General features: G+C 54.1%; 1 protein-coding gene across 3 annotated transcripts in view; it reads left to right on the top strand.

Annotated features, from left to right (window-relative positions):
* The window catches only part of PPARGC1B (PPARG coactivator 1 beta), a 102,359-nt gene extending 79,379 nt beyond the window's left edge, over window positions 1-22,980 (top strand). The window contains exons 3-12 of one of the 3 annotated variants that reach the window (XM_029943073.1): window positions 3,015-3,236; window positions 6,568-6,684; window positions 7,891-9,022; window positions 10,183-10,219; window positions 10,803-10,867; window positions 12,023-12,830; window positions 15,842-15,917; window positions 18,324-18,445; window positions 21,323-21,477; window positions 22,413-22,980. In XM_029943073.1, coding sequence (XP_029798933.1) covers window positions 3,015-3,236; window positions 6,568-6,684; window positions 7,891-9,022; window positions 10,183-10,219; window positions 10,803-10,867; window positions 12,023-12,830; window positions 15,842-15,917; window positions 18,324-18,445; window positions 21,323-21,477; window positions 22,413-22,513 — 2,835 coding nt within the window. In that variant the 3' untranslated portion in view covers window positions 22,514-22,980. Of the gene's footprint in view, window positions 1-3,014; window positions 3,237-6,567; window positions 6,685-7,890; window positions 9,023-10,182; window positions 10,220-10,802; window positions 10,868-12,022; window positions 12,831-15,841; window positions 15,918-18,320; window positions 18,446-21,322; window positions 21,478-22,412 lie in introns of those variants that run through there. The other 2 variants (XM_029943071.1, XR_003910243.1) reach the window with 2 other exon arrangements.
* Window positions 22,981-25,706: the final 2,726 nt, after the last annotated feature.

The raw sequence follows: 25,706 nt of genomic DNA, 5'->3' as shown, positions 1-25,706 counted from the left end.
TGAGAGCAGCTCAGGAAGGCTGGGGTGGGGCTGAGTCTATTAATATCCTTTCCTCCGCTGATTAACTCTCCATTAATTTGCACTCCACTTCCAAGCAGAGCAAGGAGAGCCTGGCCCATGGGCCCGGGAAGAGGAAGGGTGGCGAGGCCCCGGGTGATGGATTATCCTCAGTGGCGCTGATGGGACCGCTTCGGATGCCTTGGGCAGAACAGCCTTTCCCAGAGCTGGAGCCCCCATGGAGGGCTGAGGAGAGGGAGGAGGCCTTTTGTTACTCATGTTGATTTTGTCCAGCCCGTTGGAGGTTGCTTCTTGAGGTCTGTGCCACGTTGTATTCGTTTTTGCATGGTGCCTGGCGCCTAGGAAGCCCTTGCCCCCCACTCTGACTTGCTGTGTGACCTTGACAAGTATGTTTCCTGGGCCTCCTCCCTCCCCCACCCCACCCCCACCACTCCCTCAAAAAGAATGGCAAATCCGGTTTCCTCTTGAGGAATGACAGTTATTGCCCAGAGGGCGGTGTTAAGAAGGCTTCGGGTGTGGAAAGAACTGAGGCCACAGTTGGTTGAGTGATGTGGGGGGCGGGGCAATGACATGCAGCCACGTGGTTAACCTCTCCGGCCATCACTCCAGGGTCCCTAAGGGACCCGGCTCTGATATTTGTGATAATTGGCAGTATCTCTGGACATGTGGCTGTCCTCTCTGTGAGAAAGAGAACTTCCATTCCAATCTGTGCTCATGACATCATTTCTGAATAACTTCCTTCTTAGACTCTCCCGTTTGACACGATGATAATCGGAATCTCTGCCTGGGGCCACCCATCCAGGGTGCTGAGCTAGGCCCCGGAGCATTTCCATCACCACTTCTCAGCTCCTCCTTCCTAAGCAGACACTTAGGGTGGGGGTGGGGGCAGGGGTCCTGTCTTCCCATTTTACAGAAAAAACAGCAAGGCTTAGAAGAGGGAAGCTGTTTGCTCACAAACACCCTATGGTGGCAGAGCCCCAGCTGGTCGGCCCCAAGAGTGGCCCTGGGGTCCCTGGGGGCTAGACAGATCACTCTGGGAATACAGGGGGGCTCTTGGCCTGAGGGAGGTGGCAGCAGGGGAGGGGAGTGGAGGGAGCAGTCAGTGAGCCCCATCACATTCTCGAGCCAGAGTCCACGGGCCCGGATCTGCCCTTGTGTGTCTTTCCTGCACCCACACTCCTCAGGGCCTGGGTCAGGCCCAACGAAAACCTTCTTTTGACCTTTCTTTTATGTTAGCTCTGTTCCAAAACTCACAAACGCCTTTGTTCTCCTCTCCCTGTGCTCCCCCTTCGAGTGACTTCGCTGCTGTTCCGGTTGCACGACCTGGAACAGATTTAGTGCAGCCAAAAGGCCATCACGAGATGCATATTTCAGATGCACTTCCTGAAGAAAGGATAGACAGCCTGACCTGGGATGGGAAAGAGCGCTGGCCGAGGCATCATGTGACAGAACGTGCCTCCTGCCAGAACGGGCCCGGCCACCGGGGTTTACGAAGCGAGATGCCTCACTCGCTCAGAAGCAGGGCATGGGGGCTGCCGGGCTGGTGTCTGCCGGTGGGCTGGGGGTGTGTCCATGCTGCCCCTTGTCATTATAGACCCTAGACCTCAGAAGAGCAAGAGTCTTGGCTCAGACATGCCGTGGTGTTCACAGTCGAAGTCCTGCCTCGGTCCTGGACTTGCTATGTGACCCTGGACACCTTGCTCAACCTCCACGATCCTCGGTTTCCCCAGCTGCAAAATGGAGATGAGCTAGCGCTCCCCCGGCCGAGGTTGTTGTAAGGTTTACTTGAGGCAGTATTCACGAAGCCTTCCTGTTCCTCCCTTCGGCCCCAGTCTTTGTCCTGGGCTTTTGTGCTGGGTCTTCTCTCCGTCTGGAGTCTTCCGTTCTCCACCCTTTGCTTGGTGCCTTCTTGTCTTTCAAGCCGCAGTTTGAGCACCAGCTGCCCAGAGCAGCCTTGTGTGACCACCCTAGAGAGCCTGTAAATCTTCACTGCATTCTTCTCCGTGGCAGCATCCTCTTATTTTCTTCCATTCTCTGAGATGATCTTGTTCATACTCTTATTTGAGCCCATTCTCCGCTGGAGCGGAAGCCCCATGAGGGCACGGGCTGCCCCTGTCTTGGCATGCTCGAGGACTGGTGCCCAGTGCCAGGCACCGAGGACCTTCAGTACTTGTGTGTTAGGGGAAGGTAGGGAGGAAGAGGGGGAGGAAATGCCTCCACCACCTCTGCCAGGGTCATCACAGTAGTCTATTATGCACCATCTGTTTCGAAGCATACTAATATACGTTAATTCAGATGAGGTTACATTCTCGACAGTAACCTTAAGAAGCAGGTACTGTTGTTGCATAGGATGGATGAAGAAACTAAGTCACTTGCCTAAGGACCCACAGCTGGTAAGTGTGGGATCTGGGATTCAGCCCCAGCTTCAGAGCCCAAGCTCCTGACTCCTCCTGAGTGGGGAGCAAGGCCCAGGAGCCCTCTGGGAGGTTGTAGTGGTTTTCTTATTGCCATGGTTGTCATTATCATGGCCTGAAGCCTCCCGTGTGTACACTGCCTGCCTGGGCCTTGGAGTCAGAGGGGCTGGGATGCAGCGGCAATGCTGCTCCCAGAGGCAGAGACCAGCTTCAGGGGCCCGGGGGCTGCGTCCCAGGAGTTAGATGCCCCAGGAGGCTGTGGTGTGAAGCTGCTGTCCTTGGTAAAGGGGACGGGCGCCTCAGTGGTCACACACCGATGAGCAGCAGGGCCAGGAGTGGGGCTCTCAGGGCAAGGCTCCTTCCAACATCACCTGCTCCCTGCCTGCAGTCTTCTGTGATTCCTGGTGTTGATACATCTTTTTCTTGGGTAAATGCTCTGCCAGCAATGCTGAGCCATCCAACGGCTGGGAAGGGAGGGAGAGGGTTTGGCAGGAGGGTGATGGGTGCCACAGCTGTGTGTGTGGGACCCAGGGGATTGACTGACTGTGTCCCTCTCTGCCCTACCCGTGCTCCCCACTTCAGATCATCGACAGTGAGAATGAAGCTCTCCTGGCAGCCCTCACCAAGACCCTGGATGACATCCCTGAAGACGACGTGGGTCTGGCAGCCTTCCCGGCCCTGGACGGTGGAGACGCACTGTCTTGCACTTCGGCTTCACCTGCACCCTCGTCTGCACCCCCCAGTCCCAGCCCCTCCCTGGAGAGGCCCCAGGACCCAGCGCCAGAGGTGGACGAGCTCTCGCTGGTGAGAACCTGCTTCTAGCGGACCTGATGGCAGCAGCCTGGGTTAGGGTGGGTGGTTGTAGGGGTAGTGGGGGAGCCAGCTCCAGACCCTGCCGGGGTCTCTGGGCACCACAGACAGCAGGGTGCAGTGCAGGCAGCCTGGACAGGGCCTCCCCTTACCCCTCACTTGGAGGCCTCCCTCGCACCCTGTAGGTCCTTGGGCACTTTATGGATTGGCCTTCGTTATTATTCAACTCTTGAATTCCCTGTAAAGACGTTTTCCTAAAGGTCATACATATACACACGGTAAAAATTCAAGCAGGAAATGTGGAGAGTTAAGAGCAAGCCCTCCTTACCCATCTCGCAACTGCTTTTCCTTGCCGGGAGGTAACCATGGATACCTATCTGTTTGGTGACTTTCGTCTCCCACCTTTTTTTTTCCCTACACAAGGGAGCTTCCATTATACGCTGCTCTGCACCTTTTCTCAGTGAACCGTGTGTCTTGAAAACTCAGATGAGCACAGGTGGCTCTGCTGCATCCTTTTCGTCACCTGCCTAATGTTCTTTGGTGAGGATGCAGCATCACGTGCTTTACCCGTCCCCTGGTTGGTGGGAGCTGACCTTGTTCCGACGCCTGTTGTTACACTGCTGCCCTCGCCGCCCCGGGACAGGCCTTTCCCATGTCCCAGTGGATGAATTTCTAGAAACGGAATTCCTGGGTCTATGGATACCTGATTTTTCAGTTTAGACAGATATTTCCAGATTGCCCTCCATATAGTCTGGACCAGTTGACGCCCCCCGCCCCCCGTGAAAGTTAAACGCCATCTGTGTGAGTATACGTAGAATGTGGGAATGTGCACATGAAATTGCAGTTTTCTGGAGAGAAGGTCTCAGCTTTCGTCACCTTCTTAAAGGAGTGCAGACCTCAAAAGTGACTGACAACAGTTGTCCCTGCCTCAGGTGGTGATGTCACAGAGGTGTGAAGCCCAGCTACGTCACCTACCTTGGGCTCCTCGCCTTGGCACTGTGGTTCCTGGGGGTTAACAAGACGCAGTGGGAAAGTCAGAGTCCGTTGAGCTGGGAAGGGTCTTAGGTCATGGAGAGAGTGGGTGGAGAGACCCTCTGTGACTACCAAGTACAACTGTGGGGAAACTGAGGCCCTGAGCAGGGAGGGGTCTCTCCCATGGTCACATAGCAAGCTGGTATTTGGACTCCTGGTCCAGGATGCTTTTCCTTCTTTCCCACTGCCCTCAAGTTCCCCAAAAGCAGTGTGAAACATTTAGTAAACACCTACTGTATGCTGGGCCAAGACTATGTTCAATCCCACATTGTGGCTTCTGCTGATAGGGGTCCTGTTTCCTTTCAGACTGAAATCAGACTGGGTTTGAATCCCAGCCCCACCAGTTAGTTAATGCTTTCCTGTCCTTTAGACACTTAATCTCTCTGACTCAGCTTCCTGGTCCATAGGTGGGGTCAAATAATAGGGCTTATCTCAAAGGCTGATAGGAGGAGTGCCGCAGATAATGCATGTAAAGCACTTAGAACAGTGCCTGTACTTAGAAGTTGCTCAATAAATACTATCTAAGTAATAGTTCTGGCACGACCCCTAGTAGTACTAACAAGAAGAGTTCTCAGTGCAGAGAGCTCTGGGGAGTGATCAAACCCCAGCAAGGCAGAGAGCGACCCCTGCTGGCCACAGGTAGTTTCCCTGCCATGCCTTAGACTGCCTTCAGTCCACACTGGTTCATTGAGCGCCTCTGTTTCAGGCACTGTGCTAGGCACACAGGAAACAGACTCACCATCTAGACTCCCAGCATACCGACAAAGTTCAGAAAGGCCCTGAGAAGTTATCCAGATGCCAGTTCTTAACCTGGAGTCATGGATCCCAAATAGTCCACCAGTGGACTAGACAGACCCATGAAATATATCCCTACAGCTTTCTGAGGTCAGAACCTTCTATCATATTCGTAGAGGGACTCCTGAGTCAAAAAAGGTTAATAGCCATTCACTTAGTATATGTCCCTCCATGATGCCAATGGAAAAACCAAGGCCTGGAGAGGGAAAGGGCTCACCAAGGTCTCATAGTGAGCGGGGCTGAACTGGGCCAGAACTGGGGTCCTTCCCACCAGCCCACCGACCTTTTTCTGTCCATGTCAGAGAATCACAGGCCCGCGTGTGCTGGTGCAGGGTCTAGGTAGGATGGTGGGAATCCTTCAGCTCCTGGGGAAGTGTGGAATGGCCTTTTCTCTGGGGCCTGAGCCTTTGGCACTCCTTGCTGGGGTGACCTGGGGGGGCGTATCCCTCAAGGAGACCCTTGGTGCTATCAAGAAAACCCATCATATTTCCTGACTTGTTCTCAGTCTTGCTGTGATAGGATCCCTGGTAGAACTTGCAGGACTTGGGATATGCTGAGCTCCCTGCACTCCTGCTGGGCTATACTGCGCACCTGCCCTCTGGGTTCAGAAGTGTAAGCGTCTCAACAGTTTTTCTAGAAAAACTAGAAAGGGCAGACCACGTTAAGTATAGCATGCTTCCTTCCACCTGTGTAAAAACACCCACGTGTGTTGGGAGGCGGTACATAAGTATATACTTGTGGAGTTGAATTCCGCCTCGCGATGGAGGTCACAAGAAGGTGGTTCATAGTTGTTCCCTCTGGGAAGGAGAAAGGAAGACCTCAGCCAGGAGGGAGACTTGTTTCTAATTGTCTACCCCCTAGTATTTGTGGTATATATATATATATATATATATATATATGTGTGTGTGTGTGTGTGTGTGTGTGTGTGTGTGTGTGTGTGTGTATATATATATATATGTTTTCACCATTGACAAGTATAATGTTTTAATTTAACAAGTTAATTTTTAACAAAGCAGTATGGAAAAGCCAAAGGAACAGAAGGGAAATCAGTCGGCAAAGAGTCACTGTAGCACCTGATGGTCCAGATTGTGTGTGCGCATGCGTGTGAGTGCTACGGGTGTACACAGAGTGTCCCGATGAAGTATACACATCATACTTTAAAAGTGGAGTGGGAGGACAGTACTACCCAAGATCTGTTTGGATTTCTCAAAGTCACAGATATTCCTCTTGGGTTAGTAACTCTGAAAAGATTGACATCTTATGGAGATATTTGTGTGGGTCTTTATTGGTAGGCAATCTGCTTTTTGTGCTTAATAAATTGGGGACGTATTCTTGGTCATTAAATGCCGTCTTCCCATGGTCCTGTGATGACCCAGGCTCAGGGTGTGCTCAGTCCCGAGAAGCTAGCTCTGGGCTTGGGTTTTTCCCCGAGACGCACTTCTCTACATCGCCCAGCAGAGCTCCAGCCCAGCCCCTCTCCTCTCTGCTTCTCCTGCAGCTGCAGAAACTCCTCCTCGCCTCGTCCCACCCGTCCTCGAGCTCCGACACCCAGAAGGAAGGGACCGCCTGGCGCCAGGCAGGCCTCAGGTCCAAGAGTCAGAGGCTTTGTGTTAAGGTATTTCTGCACGTGCCCCCAAATCCACCCAGACCCACAGGCATAACCTTCTGCTCTCGATCAGGGAGTAGCAAGTTTGGTCAACTTCCGGTTCCCCTCCTCGTGCCTCACATAGCCCTTGTGGCTGGTGTGCTGGGCGCTTCTTGAGACCCGGGCCAGTTTGGGGTTCTAGAAAAAGCGCAGGACTTTCTCATGCACCTCAATGTTGCAGGCACCATGTTAGACATTGGATTAGAGCAGGGACACGGGAGGTGTGGCCTGCTTTCAGCGGGCTGATTCTAACCGAAACAGGAGATCCCTGCAGGTTGTGGAGACCCCACAATAAGGAGTTTGCATCCCTTGTGGGGGGAAGAAGCCATTGGAGAGTCAAAAGCTCTGTCATGAATACACAGCAGTGAAGCAAATCCCTTTTCCTCCTTGGGCTCCATCTTTCAAGACTTTCAAAGAGCTGTTTCATAGATGATCTCCTACCGTTCCTGGTATTCAGAGCCCACACTTGGTCCTTCCTCTTGGGTCCTGGACCGCCTGCAGGGGATTGCTATACACAATCCCATGCCCTGGGGACAGAAACAGCATTTTTTCTTAACTGCTTTATGGAGGTGTCACTTAAATATCATAAAAGGTACCTATTTAAAGTATAATTAGATGATTTTCAGTAAATTTGCAGAGTTGTGCCGCCAAGGCCACAGTTCCAAGTTTATTTTTTTGAGACAGAGAGAATGAGTGGGGGAGGGGCAGAGAGAGGGAGAGACAGAATGTCAAGCGGGCTCCAGGCTGTCAGCACGGAGCCCAACATGGGGCTCAAACTCCTAAACCGTGACATCATGACCTGAGCTTAAACCAAGAGTCAGACGCTTAACCAACTGAACCCCCCAAACACCCCGTCCGTGACAACAGTTCAGTGTTAGAACATTCCCGTTATCCCAGAGAGATCTCCAGCACCTCCATTTACAGTTAATCCCTGTTCCCAGGCCCAGGTGCTATCACCGAAGGGTATAGGGCCAGGCAGCAGGATGGTCAGAGGGGGGCTTTGGCAGTGAACCCAAAAGGGCAAAGTCCATGGCTGGGAGGCCTGTTAGGAGGCTTGTTGTTCCTTTGTTGCACAACACGGGAGCGCTGCCAGGTGCCACGCTGGGCCTGGCTGGTGGCCGCAGGACTGGGGCAGTGCGGGCCTCCCTCTTCACTCTGGCCTCTTTCTCTCTCTAGATGGATGGCACCCCAGACAAGAAGGCCCCCACAGTGCAGTCCCAGAGCCGGAGTTGTACAGAACTGCATAGGCACCTTACGTCGGTGCCGTCCTGCCCCCAGACTAAAGCCCGCTCCCCAGACCGGGGCTTGCCTCCACCCGCTCTGAGGCCCCAGCGCCGGGCCAAGGAGGATGAGGAACCCGGCGAGGACTGCCCGAGCCCCCAGCTGGCTCCAGCCTTGCCCCAGGACTCCCCGGCCCCAGGCAGGGCGGGTCCTGGCACCCAGGTCTCCCGGGAGGACATGCAGGCTGTGGTGCAGCTCATTCGCTACATGCACACCTACTGCCTCCCCCAGAGGAAGCTGCCCCCCCAGACCCCAGAGCCGGCCCCCCAGCCCTGCAGCAGCCCCTTCAAGCAGGTCAAGCCCCAGCCCCGGTCCCAGCAACCTTCCAAAGCCTCCTGGGCTGAGTTCTCCATCCTGAGGGAACTTCTGGCTCAAGATGTCCTCTGTGATGTCAGCAAACCCTACCGCCTGGCCACACCTGTGTATGCCTCCCTCACGCCCCGGCCCTGGCCCAGGCCCCCCAAGGACAGCCAGGCCTCCCCTGGCCACTCGTCCCCTGTGGAGGAGGTGAGGATCACGGCTTCGCCCAGGAGCACAGGGCCCAGACCCAGCCTGCGCCCGCTGCGGCTAGAGGTAAAAGGACGCGCTGTCCGGTCAGCCAGGCTGCAGCCGCAGGAGGAAGACGAGGAGGAGGAGGAGGAAGAAAAAGAGGAGGAAGAAGAGGAGGAGGAATGGGGCCGGAAAAGGCCGGGCCGAGGCCTGCCATGGACCAAGCTGGGGAGGAAGCTGGAGAGTTCGGTGTGCCCCGTGCGGCGTTCCAGGAGACTGAACCCGGAGCTGGGCCCCTGGCTGACCTTCTCCGATGAGTCTCTGGTCCCTGCAGAGCCCCAGGGAGCTCTGTCCTCACTGCGCCTGCCTCCCGACGCCTACAACATGGAGGGGGCGCTGGGCAGCCCCACAGATGAGGACAGTGGTCAAGACCAGCAGCTCCCACAGGGACCCCAGATCCCGGCTCTGGAGAGCCCCTGTGAGAGTGGGTGTGGGGACACGGATGAGGACCCCAGCTGCCCACGGCTCCCTTCCAGAGGTAGTGGGAGTCGGTGGTCTGTAAGAGAGGGGGCAGGGATGGGGCGTGGCCCACCCCACTGTGCTGGGAGCCAGGAGCCCCGTGCTGGGCAAGTCCCTTCCCCTCTCCGGCTCTCGACTTCCCTTTCTGTGCAATGGGCTAGTTGGGTGGATCTTCAGACACCACCCACACATCTCTGAGTTTTTCATCACGCATGGGCTAGGCACCACTTAATGAACACGGAACGAGATGCCTGCCCTCATGGGGCTTCTGTTTCAGTGGGGCAGACAGGCAATCACAGAGTAAATAAAAAGGAAGATAATTACAAATGGTGCTAAGTGCTCTAAAGAAGACATCCTGGGTGACGGTGTGACGGAAGGAGTGAGTCTATAAATCTAGCTCCATAATGACATTGAATTTTATTTTATTTTTTTACGTTTATTTACTTTTGAGAGAGAGAGAGTGAGAGCACCAGCAGGGGAGGGGCGGGGGGAGGGTGAGACACAGAATCAGAAGCAGGCTCCAGGCTCCGAGCTGTCAGTGCAGTGCCCGACACGGGCTCGAACCCCACAAACCGTGAGATCATGACCTCAGCTGAACCGACTGAGCCACCCAGGTGCTCCTAATGATGTTGAGTTTTAAACGGTAGCAATAGTGGTGATAATAGGGGTGTTTGTGTATTTGCTGGGCCAGGCACTGGTCTAAAACTTGACACAGCTTATCCCCATGGACTCCTCATGGGGGGGGCCAGTGCGGCAGATACTATCATAATCTCCATTGTACACACAGAAACTGAGGCACAGAGATTAAGCAATCCATTCAACCAGCGAGTCCCACATCCATCTGTGGACCAGCCCTGAGCCCCTGGCCTTCCCTGATGCTCCCCCCGCCCCCCCGCACTGTACTACACTGTTTGGCCAGAAGGGGTCACCCTCGTGCTTATCTGCTCTTTCCCAAACCTCAGGAGTCTGCCTGCTGTTAATGTTGCAGAGACTCTGGGAATGAAGGTGGCTTTGAGTTGTTCCTGCCCTTCCCTAAAAATGACAGAGCCTTCGGGTCACATGCTTGAAGGGAGCCCTGCTCGGTGCCAGTGGGGGTTCATGGTCTCCTCCAGAGGGAAAAATCTGCTAGTGATGCCATGTTGGAGAATCTTATTTTCTTCTTTTTCATCTTCTTTTCAGACACTCCCAGGTGCCTCATGCTGGCCTTGTCACAAAGGTAGATTTTTGGAAATCACTGGTTTATTATTCCATGGGTCATTTTCCCGCTGGATGTGTGTGGGGGGGGCTTCCTCAGCCTGTGAGCCTGCCGCTGCCCCCATTCCCCTGCCCTCATTGCCATGTGGGGCCCTCGGTAGCTGGGCTCCCTTAGAAGGGTCGTCTCTGCAGGTTCAGGAAGGTAAGGAATCAAGGGTTCAGGCCATTTCTTCAGCTGTCCACGTCAGAAGCAGGGAAGGAATTAGTGTCTCCAAGGGGAAAGGCAATAATGCTCTGTGGCTTTGGGCTAGTGCCCTCCCCACTCGGGGCCTCCGGTGCTCAGCTGTAAAATAAGGAGGGTGACAATGCTCGCCCTGTCTCCAGCCTCTCGCAGATTACTCCTGTGTCTCCCGTAAGAGCCATAGGCTGCTTTGAATTCTTCTAGGCCAGGTTGGGGTCTCCCAGAAAACTCTCCCCAGCAACCCCTCTGTGGGCAGCAGAACCAGGATCCGTCATGGTGTCCCCTTGCCCTCTCTGGGTGCTGAGAGAAGCAAAGCCCGCTGCTGACTGGCCTCTTTCCTTTCTGTCCTCCTCGCCCCCACCAGTGACCCTCCTTTTGTCAAGAAGAGCTTTGAGCAGACCTTGACGGTGGAGCTCTGTGGCACGGCAGGTGAGCCTGGGGCTCGGTGGGTAGGGTGCCCTCGGGGGAGTGGGCATGACTCCTGGCAATGAGTCCCCCACTATGAACAGGCAAGTTGAGGGGGTGCCTCACTGAGCCCTCCTGACACCGCTGCACGGGCTGCCCAGGGTCTTGAGATAAACTAATAAGGGTGCTCCAGGGGGAGAGTCAGCCGGTCAGCTGCCAGCAAGCCGCACATGAACAGAAGGCGAGGTTAGAAGAGAAAGAGACACACGTCCTCCCCCCAAAGGAGCCTGCAGTCTTATGTGGGAGACAGACTCCGACCATGACCGGGACTGTTGCAGGCGCGTTGGTTCAAAGGATGTTCGAGAGCGGTGGGCGCCAGGAGAAAGGGGCGGGGCGGGGTGGGCGTGCAGCCCAGAAGGTTTGCGAAGCATCCGGAGCAGGGGCCTTAGGAGCTGGGCTCCCAGGGTGGGCAGAGGTTGGAGAGATGAGGAGGCAGAAGTAGATCGTCGGCAGCAGAATGTGCAGAAGCAAAAGGCACGCAGGGGGAACGTCCAGGTGGCCCTGGCGTCACCGAGTTGCAGAGTGGAGGAGGGACCGGAAGGACCAATCACAGAAGGCCAAGACGAATGCCAGGTTGAGGGTTTGATCTTGATCCTGCAGGCTTCGGGAGCCTCAGACCAGAAGAGATCTCGGGCACGTAGTAAGTTCCCTCTGTGCACGGGGTAGGATGGAGGCCAAGGTTAGATGCAGGAGCACTAACTGCACCGTGGGGGTCAAATCCAGCTGGGAGGTTTGACCAGTGGTGCCTGTTTTTCTCCCTTGGGAGACATCAAAATGGTCGGGAGAGCTGGTTGGTTGGATGTAGAGCAGGAGGAGGTATTTCGAATGACCGGGATGCTTTGGCTACCATTGGATGCTTTGGCTACCATTGGAAGGCCACAGAGGGATGGCAGGGGCATTTTATCACAAGCCCGCCCAAGAACTGACCGAGGGCTATGTGAGCCCCACGCCACTTTCAGGCGCAGCCACCAGTGTGGTTTCATTAGTGATGCCTGCCATTCATTAGGCTGGGAAAGCAGTTATACAAACACTGTTCCTTTGCCATCCTAAACCAGACCCTCTGTCCCTTGGAGAAATGACCCGTTCCCGCCTCACACGGTTCTCCTCTTGCTTGGCTAGGACTCACCCCACCCACCACGCCTCCGTACAAGCCCACAGAGGAGGACCCCTTCAAGCCAGACATTAAACACAGCCCAGGCAAAGACAGAGCGCCCAGCCTTCCCAGCCTGGAGGGCCTCCAGCTCGAGGCCACCGCGGGGGCCGCCCACAAGCTGCCAAAGAAGCACCCTGAGCGGAGCCAGCTCCTGTCCCACCTGCGGCACGCCGCCGCCCCGCCGGCCTCCCAGACCGGTCAGAAGCGCCCCTTCTCCTGTTCCTTTGGAGACCACGATTACTGCCAGGTGCTGAAGCCAGAAGGTGCCCTGCAGAGGAAGGTGCTGAGGTCCTGGGAGCCGTCTGGGGTCCACCTTGAGGACTGGCCACAGCAAGGGCCCCCCCGGGCCGAGGTGCAGGCCTCTGACAGGGAGGAAGGCAGAAGCTGTGACACCAGCGCCCCTGCTAAGGACAGTGTGCTACTGAGAGACCACGAGATCCGCGCCAGCCTCACCAAGCACTTTGGGCTCCTAGAGAGCGCCCTGGAGGACGAAGACCTGGCCTCCTGTAAGAGTCCTGATTATGACACCGTATTCGAGGACAGCAGCAGCAGCAGTGGTGAGAGCAGCTTCCTCCTGGAGGAGGACGAGGAGGACGAGGAGGACGAGGAGGATGATGAAGAAGAGGACTCAGGGGTCAGCCCCCCTCGCTCCGACCACTGCCCCTACCAGAGCCCACCCAGCAAGGCCGCTCGGCAGCTCTGTTCCCGCAGCCGGTCCAGCTCCTGCTCCTCCTCCTGCTGCTCCCGGTCACCAGCCATCCGAAGGACCTTCAGGTATGGATGGGTGGCCTCAAGAGGGGCAGTGGGCAGCTGATGACCCAGTTCTCAGGGCGCCAAGGGAGGGGGGAGCCCTGCAACTGGGGCTGAGTCTCCTCATGTGGGCTGTGTCATTGTGGGGCAAGTCCTGGAGGCAAGCAAAGCCTGCTGTGTGACAGTCCGGAGTGACCCAAATCTCTTGGCCTCAGGAGAGGACAAATACCAGCTTCCTGGCCACTTGTGGCTTTATGTCTAAATGAACTTGTCCCTTATTCATCTGTTTCCTGCTCTGGACCCAGTTGAATGTCTATGTGACATTTGCATGTAAGAGGAAGATTAGCAGAACACTCATATCTGCGCTCTAAAAATAAGACCTGGATTTAAAGCAGCGATAAAGTTATTCCCACCTCTTGGTCCTGCTGAGCTGGGCCAGGACTCCCAGCAGTCAGGTGACCCCTGGGAGCTGCCCTACCTTCACACAGGAATGATGTATCTGAGTCTGTTTGCCTGTACCATCTTGGCTCACTGAACTGGTCTGAAAGAAGGAGGCAGTCCAAAAGTCAGTGAGGAGCTGGGCAGAAAGAATGGAAGTTTGGCATAGTTTTGGTGGAGTCAGGTTGCTTCTCTCCCTGATCAGAGCAGCACCTGACCTGACCTGGGGGCCTAAGCAGGGTCTGCGCATGCCCCAAATCCTCTGCCCGATATACACCTGAGTGACCACTAGATGGTGCTCTCGGGTCTCGAGCCTGGAGCAGCCACCTGGAGTGCTCGTTCCCACACAGTGGGCTGGCCCCCACCCACCCAGTGTCTGATTCTGTACATCTGGGGTGGAGAATCCTCATTTCTAACCAGTTCCCAGGTGATGAGGATGTCACCGGAGTGCCATACTCTGAGAACCAGAATTCAGGTGATAGAAAAATATCTTTTTGTAGAAAAACTCTGCTTTATACTCATGTGTCTCCACCAGTAGCTCTTAACTGCTTGAAAATCTGATTAAAGCAAATGCTTCCCTTCCCTTTAAAATGTGCGCAGACCTCTAAGTCTATTCAATTTTAGGGGGGTTGTAGATTCCCCTACACTAATGTTAAGAAGCCGTGAAATACCTGTTTCCCTAGCGATTTCTAGAAAAGCCCTTCTCTGTAATAAGCCAGGATGATTGGTCAGACCTCTCTCTGGCTCCATTCTCCTTTTCCCAGGGGTCACTGGGAACTGAGTGACTAGGCACACATTAGGCAATTTTCCTCTGCAACATTTAGTAGCTCCGAAGCTACTAAACATTCTCTTCTTTTTGAAACACAGCCCCCATGGCTGGAGCTGGGGCTTCTGGCCTCTGTTCCCTCCTGACCAGCTCAGGGGCATCAGGGCAGGGTCCATATTCCTGAACGTGCCTGCAAAGAGTTGGGAGCCTCCCTGGAAACTCCCATGGATTCGCCTTTTCCTCTTCTTGCTTTTGGGCCAAATTCAGGGCTGGCTTTTGCTGCTCACTGGACAAAATGAATTGGTTGACTTGGTTTTGGCTCAGTTGGCAAGGCTTGGCACCTGGCAAACCTGGCAAACTAGAATTCAGCCTTCTCCAGATTCACATTTAAAAAAAATGTTATGTTTGTTTATTTTTGAGTGAGAAAGAGAGTGTGAGCAGGGGAGGGCAGAGAGAGACAGAGACACAGAATCTGAAGCAGGCTCCAGGCTCTGAGCTGTCAACCCAGAGTCCGACATGGGGCTTGAACTCATGAACCTTGAGATCATGACCTGAGTCAAAGTCTGATGCTTACCCAACTGAGCCACCCAGGCGCCCCTCCAGACTCACATGTTGTAAATCTGTGCTTCTGGTACCAAGCAGTGATCAACAGAAAGTGCTCTGAGCTGGTGTAGCAGCATAAACCCCACAGCTCTTCATGTGGGCTAACTGCCGCTGTATTGCAAATGGATGCTGATACTGTTATTTATAGCACTTTAAAGTTTGCAAGTCATATCCCCTTCTATTCCCCTATTTAGCTTCACAGAGGCACGTGGACGGCGAATCTGCTTCTTATCCCCATTTTATAGATGAGGAAGTTGAGGCTCAAAGAGGTTCAATAGGAAACCATAGCAAGCAATCTTGAGCAGGTCTTGAGCTGAGCGTTTTCTGATTTGCTCCTCATAAATGGCCAAAGTGGCAACACAGTCAGTTCTCCCTGTTTTCCAGTTGAAGAATTCAGGCTAAGGGAAGGTAAGTAACTAGCCCAAGGTCACCCAGCAGGGAGGTGGTCGAGCCGGGATGTGAACTCAGGCTGTCTGACTGCAGAGCCCATGTTCTTATCCTGCGTGCTGTATTTCCCAGGGACGCAGACAGTATGTGTAGAGCCCGGACTCCCCCCTGCCTCCCTTGCTGTGCTCCTTCCATTCCAGCAGCCTGGCTCTCTGGAGGAGGCAGCAGTGTGCAGACAGGTGGGGAGACGCAGGCGTGTGGCACCGGGGAGTGTCCCCAGGTGGTGCATCCGGGCTGCTGAGCCTGAAAGCCGCACTGGACGTGGGGGCTGTGAGGGCCTGGTGACGTTATGCTTGGGTGCCGACGACCAGACAGCAGTGGGTCTAGAATCAGCCCACCTTCTCTGTCTCTGGCTTCCCCATGTGCTAGCTTTAGGCAAATCCCATATCGAACCTGAGCCTCAGGGTTTTCATCTGGAAAATGGGGCAATGTAAGACCTTATAGGTTGTCCCCCCCTCCCCCCATCAGATCACATACAGGAATGAAGCAAAAGGGCCTTTCAACCCCTAGTGGAATAGTAAGACAAGGTTCAGATGGTTGTGATTTAGCGACACGGTGGTTCCCAGCGATCTCGTCCCAGAGGTGCTTACCAGATGGTTGAGAGCCGTGCCCACCCCGGGCGGCTGGGGAGGGGGGCGGGGCGCTGGGCTCCCTCTGCCCTTCTGAGCGAGTTCTAGAGTTCTAAGGAAGTGTGCCTTGCTTCCTGGAGCGACTGCGCCCGCCCACCCTGCCGTGCTCCCTCCTGAGAGTGAGTACCTCTGCTTTGCTTGTTCACTGACAGATGCGAGAGCAGAGGGCCGTGTTCAGACGGAACACTGGGCGCCCGGCACACCAGGAAGCGGCGGGAAAAGGCCATTGTAAGTGATGTGCGGCCCCGGGGACTGGAGTGAGTGGCGAAGAGCAGGGGCTTCGGCCCGAAGCCTCCTGAGGCTGGCTGTGGCCTGCAGGAGATAATTCCGTTTCTCTCCCTTAAAGGAGCACCAGGGCCACCAGAGAGCACCAGACGTGGCATCGTGCACAGGGCAGCCGAGGGCCTGGCAGTGAGGCATGTAGTGGGTGGTGATTTGAGGGCTGAGCCTCAGAGGCTCAGCGGTGCTGAGAGGGCAGGCTGTGGCTGGGGGGAGCCGAGCAGGGCCAGCCAGGCCACGAACCTGCTACTGCCCTCTGTGTGACCTTGGGCAGGTCTCCCAGCCTCCCTGAGCCTCAGTTTACTCATCCATACACAAAGGAGTTGCGCCTGGTCCTTCCTAAGGGTCCTCCCGCTTGAGAGGGCTGAGGAACCAGGAGAAGCCCTGCTCCTTGCTTCCTACTGACCCCTAATCTTGCCCCAGAGTTAGTCTGCCGGCCTGGGCTCTGCCCGGTGAACCCACTGCAAAGCGCCTGCAGAAAAATTTATCAGAAATCTGCAGCGGAGAGCTGGAGCCAGCCCCTCCGTGCTGCTAGAAAGAAGGGAAGGAAAATGAAGACAGATGCACAGAAAGACAAATGGGCTTACATTTGATTGCTTTCCCGCATGACTGGCACTTCTGGGCAGTGGCGGCAAGGGTACACGAGGTGTGTGTACCCCAGAGGCACACAGCTGTCTGCAAGCAGGCACTTCCAACGACAGGCAGTGCCCGGACGGTCATGTTGGAACCCACGTGTGACCGTCCAGCAGCCGGGCCAAGCCTGGCATGAGCAAGATAGGCAAGGTCCTCATTCCCGTGGTTGGGGCAGAAGGGCGAGAAAGACAACAGACTCAGAGACAAGGAATAAACCCTGTAATCAGAGATAGGGAGGGGCGCGGTAGAACTAATCACGTCAGGCTAAACTCTGAAATAAACAGCCGTGTTTTGACCAGTGGGGAGGCTGTATTTACGTGGCGGTCTAGGAAGGAGACATCTGCGAGAAGCTAGACCCTGACAGATGAAAGGAGCCACCGTGTAGTCGGGAGAACCGTGGGGTAGAGGCAGGAAAGAACTTTACCGCTGATGGAGCTGCAAGGAAGCTGGGGGCAGGAATCCCTTCGCTGAGCAGAACCCAGTTCCCATGATTGACAGCAGGGACCTTCTGTGGCCCCCGGGCCTTGCTTTCCTCAGCTAGGAGATGAGAACAGACGTCTCCAGAGTCACTGGCCTTCACCTGTTCCCAGAGAAAGCCCATCCAAACCAGAGCCTGTCAGTTTCACCCACGAGAACACAGGCTTTCTCCGGCGGGTCAGAGTAGTGACGGCATTCATTGGATCCAACCACAGATTGTAGGGGAGAGGAGGAGACATTCCGGCCTGGGTTTCTCCCCACCCCTCCCTCTGCCGGGCTCTTCTAGGGGCACCCGGCTCACCTGAAGCGACCTCTGAGTCACAGTGTGTATGCACTGCCCTGGCAAACCAGGGTAGTGGTGACCCCGGTCCCATTGCCTTCCTCCCACCCCAGCTCCCTGCAAAAGCCCCCTCCCTCCCCCAATGACCTGGCTTCCCATGCTTGTCCATTACCATCTGCAGCAGATTGCTTTTCTTTCTTATTATTTTTTTAATGTTTGTTCATTTTTGAGAGAGAGAGACACAGTGAGTGTGGGGGAGGGGCTGAGAGAGAGAGGGAGAGCTCAGGCTCCATGCTGTCAGCACAGAGCCCGACGTGGGGCTCGAACACAAGGACCTCACAATCCCAACCTGAGCCAAAGTTGGACACCTAACCGACTGAGCCACCCAGGCGCCCTGGCAGCTCACCTTTCTGTCACCTCCCCGCTATCCAAAAAAAGTCCCAGACTCCAAACACAAATATGGACACTACCAAGCATGCAGTTATACTAATGGTGATGCATCGTTTCTTTCAAGCGAGCAGTTGCTTCCTATATATATATTTTTAATTTTTTAGTGTTTTATTTATTTTTGAGAAACAGAGAGACAGCGTGAGCAGAGGAGAGTCAGAGAGAGAGGGAGACACTGAATCTGAAGCAGGCTCCAGGCTCTGAGCTAGCTGTCAGCACAGAGCCTGATAGGGGGCTCAAACCCACGAACCATGAGATCACGACCTGAGCCGAAGTCGGACGCTCAGCTGACTGAGCCACCCAGGGGCCCCCAGTCACTTCCTTTAACTCCAGTTCCCTGCCCCCGCCTCCAACAAGGCAGCCCACCCCCCTCTCTCTGGTTCCAGCCCCAGTTGGTGTTGCCCACTCGGCCGGGCACCGTGGGCTGAGGACTAGGACTCTATAGAAACCTCCCATTCGGGGGAGTCCCAGGAAGTGGGAAAGTGACTGGGCCTCTCTGTGTCTCCCTTCTTGAGCAGGGTGAAGGCCGTGTGGTGTACGTTCGCAATCTCTCCAGTGACATGAGCTCCCGGGAGCTGAAGAGGCGCTTCGAAGTGTTCGGCGAGATTGTGGAGTGCCAGGTGCTGACAAGGAGCAAGAGGTGAGGCAGCCAAGCTATTGCAGGGGAGGGGAGCCGGGAGGGACAGAGGTCCCGGCCCAGGGCTAGCCACGAGGAAGGTGCCCGAGAAGATTTGCGATCCACAGCCTGGACCTGGAGAGCCAGCCCCCAGAGACGGTCTGGTAACAAGTGTGCAGCCCAGTAGTGAGCAGTAAACGCCCACTGATGGTTTGTTAACTGCCAGGCAAATCCTGTGCCTTCTCTCAACGTTCTAACCTGCCTGTGACATATGCACTCATTCTTTCTATTGCTTTGCCTTCCCAGGGAGCTCAGACACATGAACTGAGCAGCTAGCTAGTAGCAGAGCCAAATCTGCAGGTCTCATGCCCGCTTCAAGTTCTCCACTCTGGTGTCGGGCTGTTTGCAGGCACACTTGGGGCTTAAAGGCACACTTATCCCGGAACCTCACTGCACCGGCACCACTCACATCCCCTGCTCCCTAGAGCAGCCAGCTTCAGACCTTTCTCCTGCTGGGAATCTTGGCTTCTCCTTCCCTCACCTGGAGAAGCAATGTTCACCTATCAGTGAACCTGCAAGAAGACTAGGTCATGTGTAAATGCACCACTTCGATGTCAAAACTTCGTCAGTATTGAAATTACTCGAAAGGATCTCCCATTGTATTTGCCAACTAAGTTATGAAGGTTTTTAACTTCAAATTTAATCATAATTATAAAAACTTAAGTGAGAACACGGTTTCTGCATAGGGATCAGGATACCCATCACAGCCATTAAAGTGGCTCCGAAAATAACAGGTGTTAGCAAGGATGTGGAGAAACCGGAACCCTGGTGCGCTGAGGGTGGGGATGTAAGAGGTACAGCCACACGGAAAATGGTATCGAGGTTCTTCAGAAAGGTAGATATAGGATTACCGTCCAATCCAGCAATCCCATACGTGGGTGTACACTTAAGAGAACTGAAAGCAAGATCTCAAAGAGATGTTTGCACGCCCCTGTTTATAGGAGGGTTATTCACAATAACCAAGCTTGTGGGAGCCACCCCGGTGTCCGCTGGCTCATGGGTGTAGAAACAATATGTAGTGCGTGCAAACAAAGGAATATTAGTCAGCTTTAGAAAGGGAGGAAGTCTGGGGCACCTGGTTGGCTCTGTCAGTTAAGCATCTGACTTCAGCTCATGTCATCATCTCATCCATGAGTTTGAGCCCCACGTCAGGCTCTGTGCTGACAGCTCGGAGTCTGGAGCCTGCTTCGGATTCTGTGTCTCCCTCTCTCTTTCTGCTCCTCCCCTGCTCATGCTCTGTCTCTGTCTCAAAAATAAATATTTTAAAAATTAAAAAACAAAAAGAAGAAAGGTAATCTGTCACAGTGAGGCGACTGAAATAAGCAGTCACAAGGGGACAAATGCTGTATGGTTCCACTTATGTGTCAGGAACAGTTAAATTCCTGGGAACAGCAAGCAGAGAAAGTGGAGATCTGTACCCAGCAGCGTGAATATACTTAACACTACTGAACTGGACACTTAAAAATGATGAAGGGGCGCCTGGGTGGCTCAGTCGGTTAAGTGTTCTACTTCAGCTCAGGTCATGATCTCACAGTCCATGAGTTTGAGCCCCGCCTCAGGCTCTGTGCTGACATCTCAGAGTCTGGAGCCTGCTTCAGATTCTGTGTTTTCCTCTCTCTGCCCCTCCCCTGCTCACACTCTGTTCTCTCGTTCCTTCAAAAATAAATATATTTTTTTAAATGATAAAGATGGTACGTTGTCTGTTCCAAGTTTTTACCACAATTTTAAAAAATCGTGACACAAATAGGACGGTTTTAAGTTCTGTACAGTCTTCAGGACATGAAACACAGAGAACCTGCAAAAATAAAGCGAGCAGGTTTGGACATTGAACGAGGCAGAAAGGGTCTAACTTTGGCTGGGTTCAGAGAGGTGTCAGGAAATGTGATCCAGCTGAGTATTTATTAGACGCCTAGTGTGGGGCAGCCTGTCGTGAGTGGTAGCGGAAGTCCACACTGTCTGCCCTGAGGCATGTACGCCCCAGAGGGGACAGATCCTTTTTCTTGCTGATTGTGGAACTGGAGAGCTGGGGAAAGGGCCGACCTCAGGCCCTCCGCCTCAGTGCCCTTCCCCAGCAGGCTTCCCTCAGGAGGCAGAGTGGCCATGCCTCCTCCCAGGGAAAGCCTCCCAGTTCCAGCCAAGAGCTCGGATGCATTCTTTGAGGCTCTGCTGGGGCTACAGGCTTGTCCTTGAAGGAATCATCGCGGCCAGGGAGGGCCGCCAGCATGTGATGTCCCTTGGTGCGCTGAGCCCGCCAAACACGTGACCTAGTTGTCAGAGGAAGGAAAGCAGGTGCTGAGCAGGCGATCAGAAAGGGGTCTGTCATAGAAGGATGGCGTGCATACAGGATACCCGCTGCATTAGGGAAGGGGGAGGCCAAGTTAGCAACCAAGGCTGCAGTGGCTGGTTTTGAAGGAGGCAGGGGGGTAGTGTTGGGGGCTCAGGTGCAGCAGGGGCAGGAGAAGCGCATCAACTCTTACGGTGGGGTGGGCGGCCTGAGTTTGAATACTCCGCTCCCTGCCATTTGTCTTGGGGCAGATTCTGAACTCCACAGACCCTGTTTTTCTCATCCCTGAGCGGGGAGAACAGCCAGTAGCCACCTGCAGGGTGATCTGAAGTGTGAGGCCCAGCAAACATTCTGTGAATGCCCTGCTCTTACTGCTCTCACCCAGTAGAGGGCAGCCTAGCGACTGCCGCCGTCTGTATTTGGTCTGGGAACAGGGGTGCCAAGTGGCCATGGTCACTGAATCCATGTGGCCTTCTGCTCCTCCTCCAGTGATGGTTGGTCTTAGAGTGTGAACCAAGCTGGCCCGGTAACAGGCTCCCCCTGACCTCTCCCCACAGAGGCGAGAAGTATGGCTTCATCACCTACCGGTCTTCTGAGCACGCCGCCCTGTCTCTGAGGAACGGCGCCGCCCTGCGGAAACGCAACGAGCCCTCCTTCCAGCTCAGCTACGGAGGGTTCCAGCACTTCTGCTGGCCCAGACACCCTGACTATGGTAAGTACACAAGGCCCCGCCACCTTCCAGTGAGACCCAAGGCATGAGGGGCGGTGACCTCCTTTAATGAAACCCTGACGCGAAGTCCCCTCCGGACCCAATTCCCACACTAAAGCTCTAATGTACCGATTGGTATGACTTTGCAGCCACTTCACCTGGAGACCGCCATCTTGCTTTTCTTCTGGTCTCTGGTCCATCTTGTCCTCTCCCAATACAAGTACCAAGGGAGACATTCAAGCCTCCCGTGGCCTCTTGGAAGGTCTAGTCTCGTGTTCACAGCCAGCTGGTAGAACTATGGTTACTGTCTCTTTGACCTCACCGGGCCAGTGGCTGCACTGACACCTTGAGGGGCATTCCATGGTGGCCCCAATGGGCAGCAGGCCGCCTTGTCCATTAATGGGCCACAATGGAATAACAGTCTCACCGTGCCCTCACCATTTGGAGAGGAGTTGGTGCAGAAGGACAAAGAAGAATAATTTAGGAGAGAATTATCTGTAGAGGAGAGTGGGACACAGGCCGAGTATGAGAAAAACCAAGGAGCCATCCAGGCCGGGCGGTGCTCCGCCTGGCTGCATGTGCACACGTGGGATCTGCTTCCATCTCCATATCTTAGCTCTGCTGGCCACCTTATGTGACCTCCACAGTGGTTTACAAGCAGGCAAGAAGCTCTTAGGGAAACAGATTTATAGGATATCGGAGCTAGAAAGGAGCTCTGGGGTGCTCTGGTTCAGGCCACCCCGTTCTAGAAACAGGGCAGCTGAGGCCCAGAGACATTGATGACAAGGCAGAGATGTCACAGTAGTCTGGCGCTCTCGGAGGCCGTGGGCCACCTGCTCTCCATGGGGTTGACCCCGGTGGCAGACTTTCTGATCGCCTGGCCTTTCTGGGGGGCTCACTGACTTCCCCTCTCACTGACTCCTCCACCCCCTGCCCAGATTCCAATTCAGAAGAGGCCCTTCCTGCGTCGGTGAAAAACAAGTACGAAGCCATGGATTTTGACAGCTTGCTGAAGGAGGCCCAGCAGAGCCTGCATTGATAACAGCCTTAACCTTCGAGGAATACCTCAATACCTCAGACAAGGCCCTTCTAATATGTTTACGTTTTCAAAGAAATTATGTATACGAGAAGGCGAGAGAGCGAGCGCGTGAGAGAACACACGTGAGAGAGAGAGAGAGACTTGAAACTGCTGTCCTTTTAAAAAAAAATCAATGTTTACATTGAACAAAGCTGCTTCTGTCTGTGAGTTTCCACGGTGTTGATGTCCCACTGCCACTTAGTGTCCTCGCTTCCGGAGGGTGGCCCCGGGTGCGTCTCCAAGTGCTGGGTCCGTCACCCATCTCCCCTTCCGTCCCGACCGACTTCCCTCGTAGACGTGCAGCCGTGTTCACCATAACATTTCTCGTCTGTAGTATGTGATGATGAAATTGTTACTCGTGAATAGAATCAGGATTATAAACACATTTTTAATTGAAAAAAAGAAAACAAAGTATATCCTTCCAATAACGTATTTACGGCTCAGATGTACTGTGCCTGGGATTATCGTCGCTTCCTTGATTTTTTAACTATGCACTGTCGTGAGGTGTTTGCCACTGAGCTGCTCCGCTCCCTCTGCCGGAATGTTCGAGGGGCGCTTGGGTGGCCTGGAGGCTGGTCCCCAGGGAGGTGCGGCCTGCAGCCACGAGGAGCAGAGGAGAGAGGGTTCTGGGACTTCCCTGCCATACTCTGCCCTGTGTCTCACTGGGACTCCCGGGTGGGTCCAGTTAGAGTCTGAACCCTCATCTGGTGCCCAGAGCTCACACCTAGCCTGGGGCACTCAGATCCTGGCAGACCTTGTGAGAAAGGGGCAGGCCGCGTTGTTCCTGTGTTTCCAGGGGAGGCAGGCAGTGCCCCAAGAGCCGAGATGACTGGTCTGAGGTCCCACGGCCGTGAGAGGGCAGAGCGGTGCCCAGGCCAGGCCTCCTGATTCCTGGTCCCATGCTCCCATAGTACGTGGGCTAAAGATGTAAAGTGACAGGGACGGTGCAGGCAGGGCACTCCGGGGGCAGCCTTCCTTCTGGGGGCCAGCCACCAACCCATCCCACTCTGCCCCCCTGGAAAGTTGATTCAGCGGCATGGGGCAGGGGTAGCAGGAGGGCATGTGAGGGCCAATGGTGGATAAGACCATCTCCAAGGTCCTTTGCAACCCAGACAGCATTCTGATTGGGCTTTACTTCAAAGTTTATGTTCCTGAGTGACATCAGCCCATGTCCAGGTGAATGTTCTGCAGGTGACTTGGGGCCGTTTGTGAAGGAAAGTGTGGCCAGGCAGGGTATGAGCTCATGCTTCTGCTTCAGACAGAGTGGCTCCAACGTAATCTCGTGCATATATCAGGGTCCCTTGGGAAATTTTTGTACTGAAAGGGAAAGAAAAGAAAAGAGGAAAAGTGCTGCTTGCTTTAAAAATGTTTGAAATTGACTCATTAAACTAAACAGGCTAATGTAATCTTTTGCTACTGCCAGGCTTAGAATTTTGAGAATTCGTAGTTGACTTTTTTTATGAAGATTATCAAATACCTTAGTGGGTATACTGGGCAAATGAGCTTGTCCTGGGAGGTGAGAATACTCCAAGCCCACGGAGAAAGCTGGAGGAAATAGGCTTTAGAAAGAACAGGGAATTTGAGCTCCTGGATATCAAGTCACTTGATCGCTCTGGGCCCCAACATTCTTTCTGTGAAATGGACTGAGGAGAAGGGAAGTTGGTCTCTAAGGTTCCTGCCAGCTCTGAGAGTCTTAGCTTCTGTGAAGGTGATATTGAGCTCGAGATGGTATGTGCCACGGGTACCACTACTCCCACCTCCTTGGCCAGTGGCAGACATAACTAATTGACCACAGCACTCATGTCCTTTGAGCTTGGTCATACTATTAGAATCCTCAACACAGTGCTCCGGGCAGCCATTGCTAATGGATCAGAGTCTAACCTGGCCTGATCTTCAAAAGGTTCCCATCATATAGAATCAGATGGTGGCCGAGTGTCATGCCAGCCCATCCCTGTCTATCATGTCCTGATCTATGAGAGAAAATTCCCCTACAGCCATTCGTTGGCACAGGACTCCCATTAATACTGTGACACATAACCCCTACTTGAGTGGGCGGAGCAAATGGAAGAGCAGACGTAACATATTTGAGGGAGGTAGGGTTTGTGAGGATGAACCAAAACAAGGGACTATCCACAGCACAGACCGAACATTGTAAATTCCTTTAATAGCTATTCACTGCCTAGCACACAGTAGGCACATAATAAATGGTTATGGAATGCAATAGAATAGAATTTAAATCTATCTACTGGCCCTGCTACATCCTGATTTGCACCCAGGAGTATACTGAGGTTTCATCCTGTGGAAACCAATAGGGAGGAACTCTAGATTCAGAGTCTAGAGAGCTGGCTCCACCAAGAACTTACTTTGTGACCTTGCTAAGTCACAGAGCCCCTCCCCCACCCCTCTGCCCCCGGAGGAGTTGGACTAGAGGTTGCCCAAGCCCCTCCTCCTTGCAAGTACTTGCAGCCTCTCCCTCCTCTCTTCTGGGTCAGCTGAGGCTACCCTTCCCCTTCAGATTAATACAGGGCACTTGAGGTTACTTAGATCACTGGCCCTTGAGCAGAGCCGAGATCGGAGCGTGGCACTGGGAGGTAACATGCCTGAAGTCAGGGCTGGCCGCTGGCGGGAGAGCATGTCTGCCAAGAGCGTCAGGCGGTTTCCGCTTGCCATCCCATCCACAAAAGGCTGCAGGTTCTGCAATTGACTAACCCTGCAGACAGCCTCTATCCGGAAGACTCCTTCGGTGCTGTGTATTCTTAACCAAGGGGACTCCAAGGTCTCTCCAGGAAAACGATTTCAACCTTGGTCTCTTGCCCACCACATTGAGGAGGAACCCAGAGGGAGCAGCTGCGATTGGCAACCATCTCACTGTAGCTCTGTCCTAGTATTTGCTCTGGGTGATGTTTACCTGTGATTGCCATAAAAGCTTACTGTAGACTGTGTCGGCCGCTGCCCGTGCTGGGCAGGTCGTACTGTCCATCTCTGTGCTGTGCTGGTGTTTCCAAAACTGTCCGATCCAACCGCTAAGTGGAATTCTTCCATCTCCTTCCTCAGTCGGTATAAGGCTGAATCAGAATCCTCAAGCTTGGGGGTTCTGGTTACTGAAGGAAAATGCATCAAAGAGGTAAAGAATATGAGTGGATGGAGTGCAGAG

Source organism: Suricata suricatta, chromosome 6, assembly GCF_006229205.1.
Source record: "Suricata suricatta isolate VVHF042 chromosome 6, meerkat_22Aug2017_6uvM2_HiC, whole genome shotgun sequence".
NCBI lineage: Eukaryota > Metazoa > Chordata > Mammalia > Carnivora > Herpestidae > Suricata > Suricata suricatta.
This window is presented reverse-complemented; position numbering and strand designations above follow the sequence as displayed.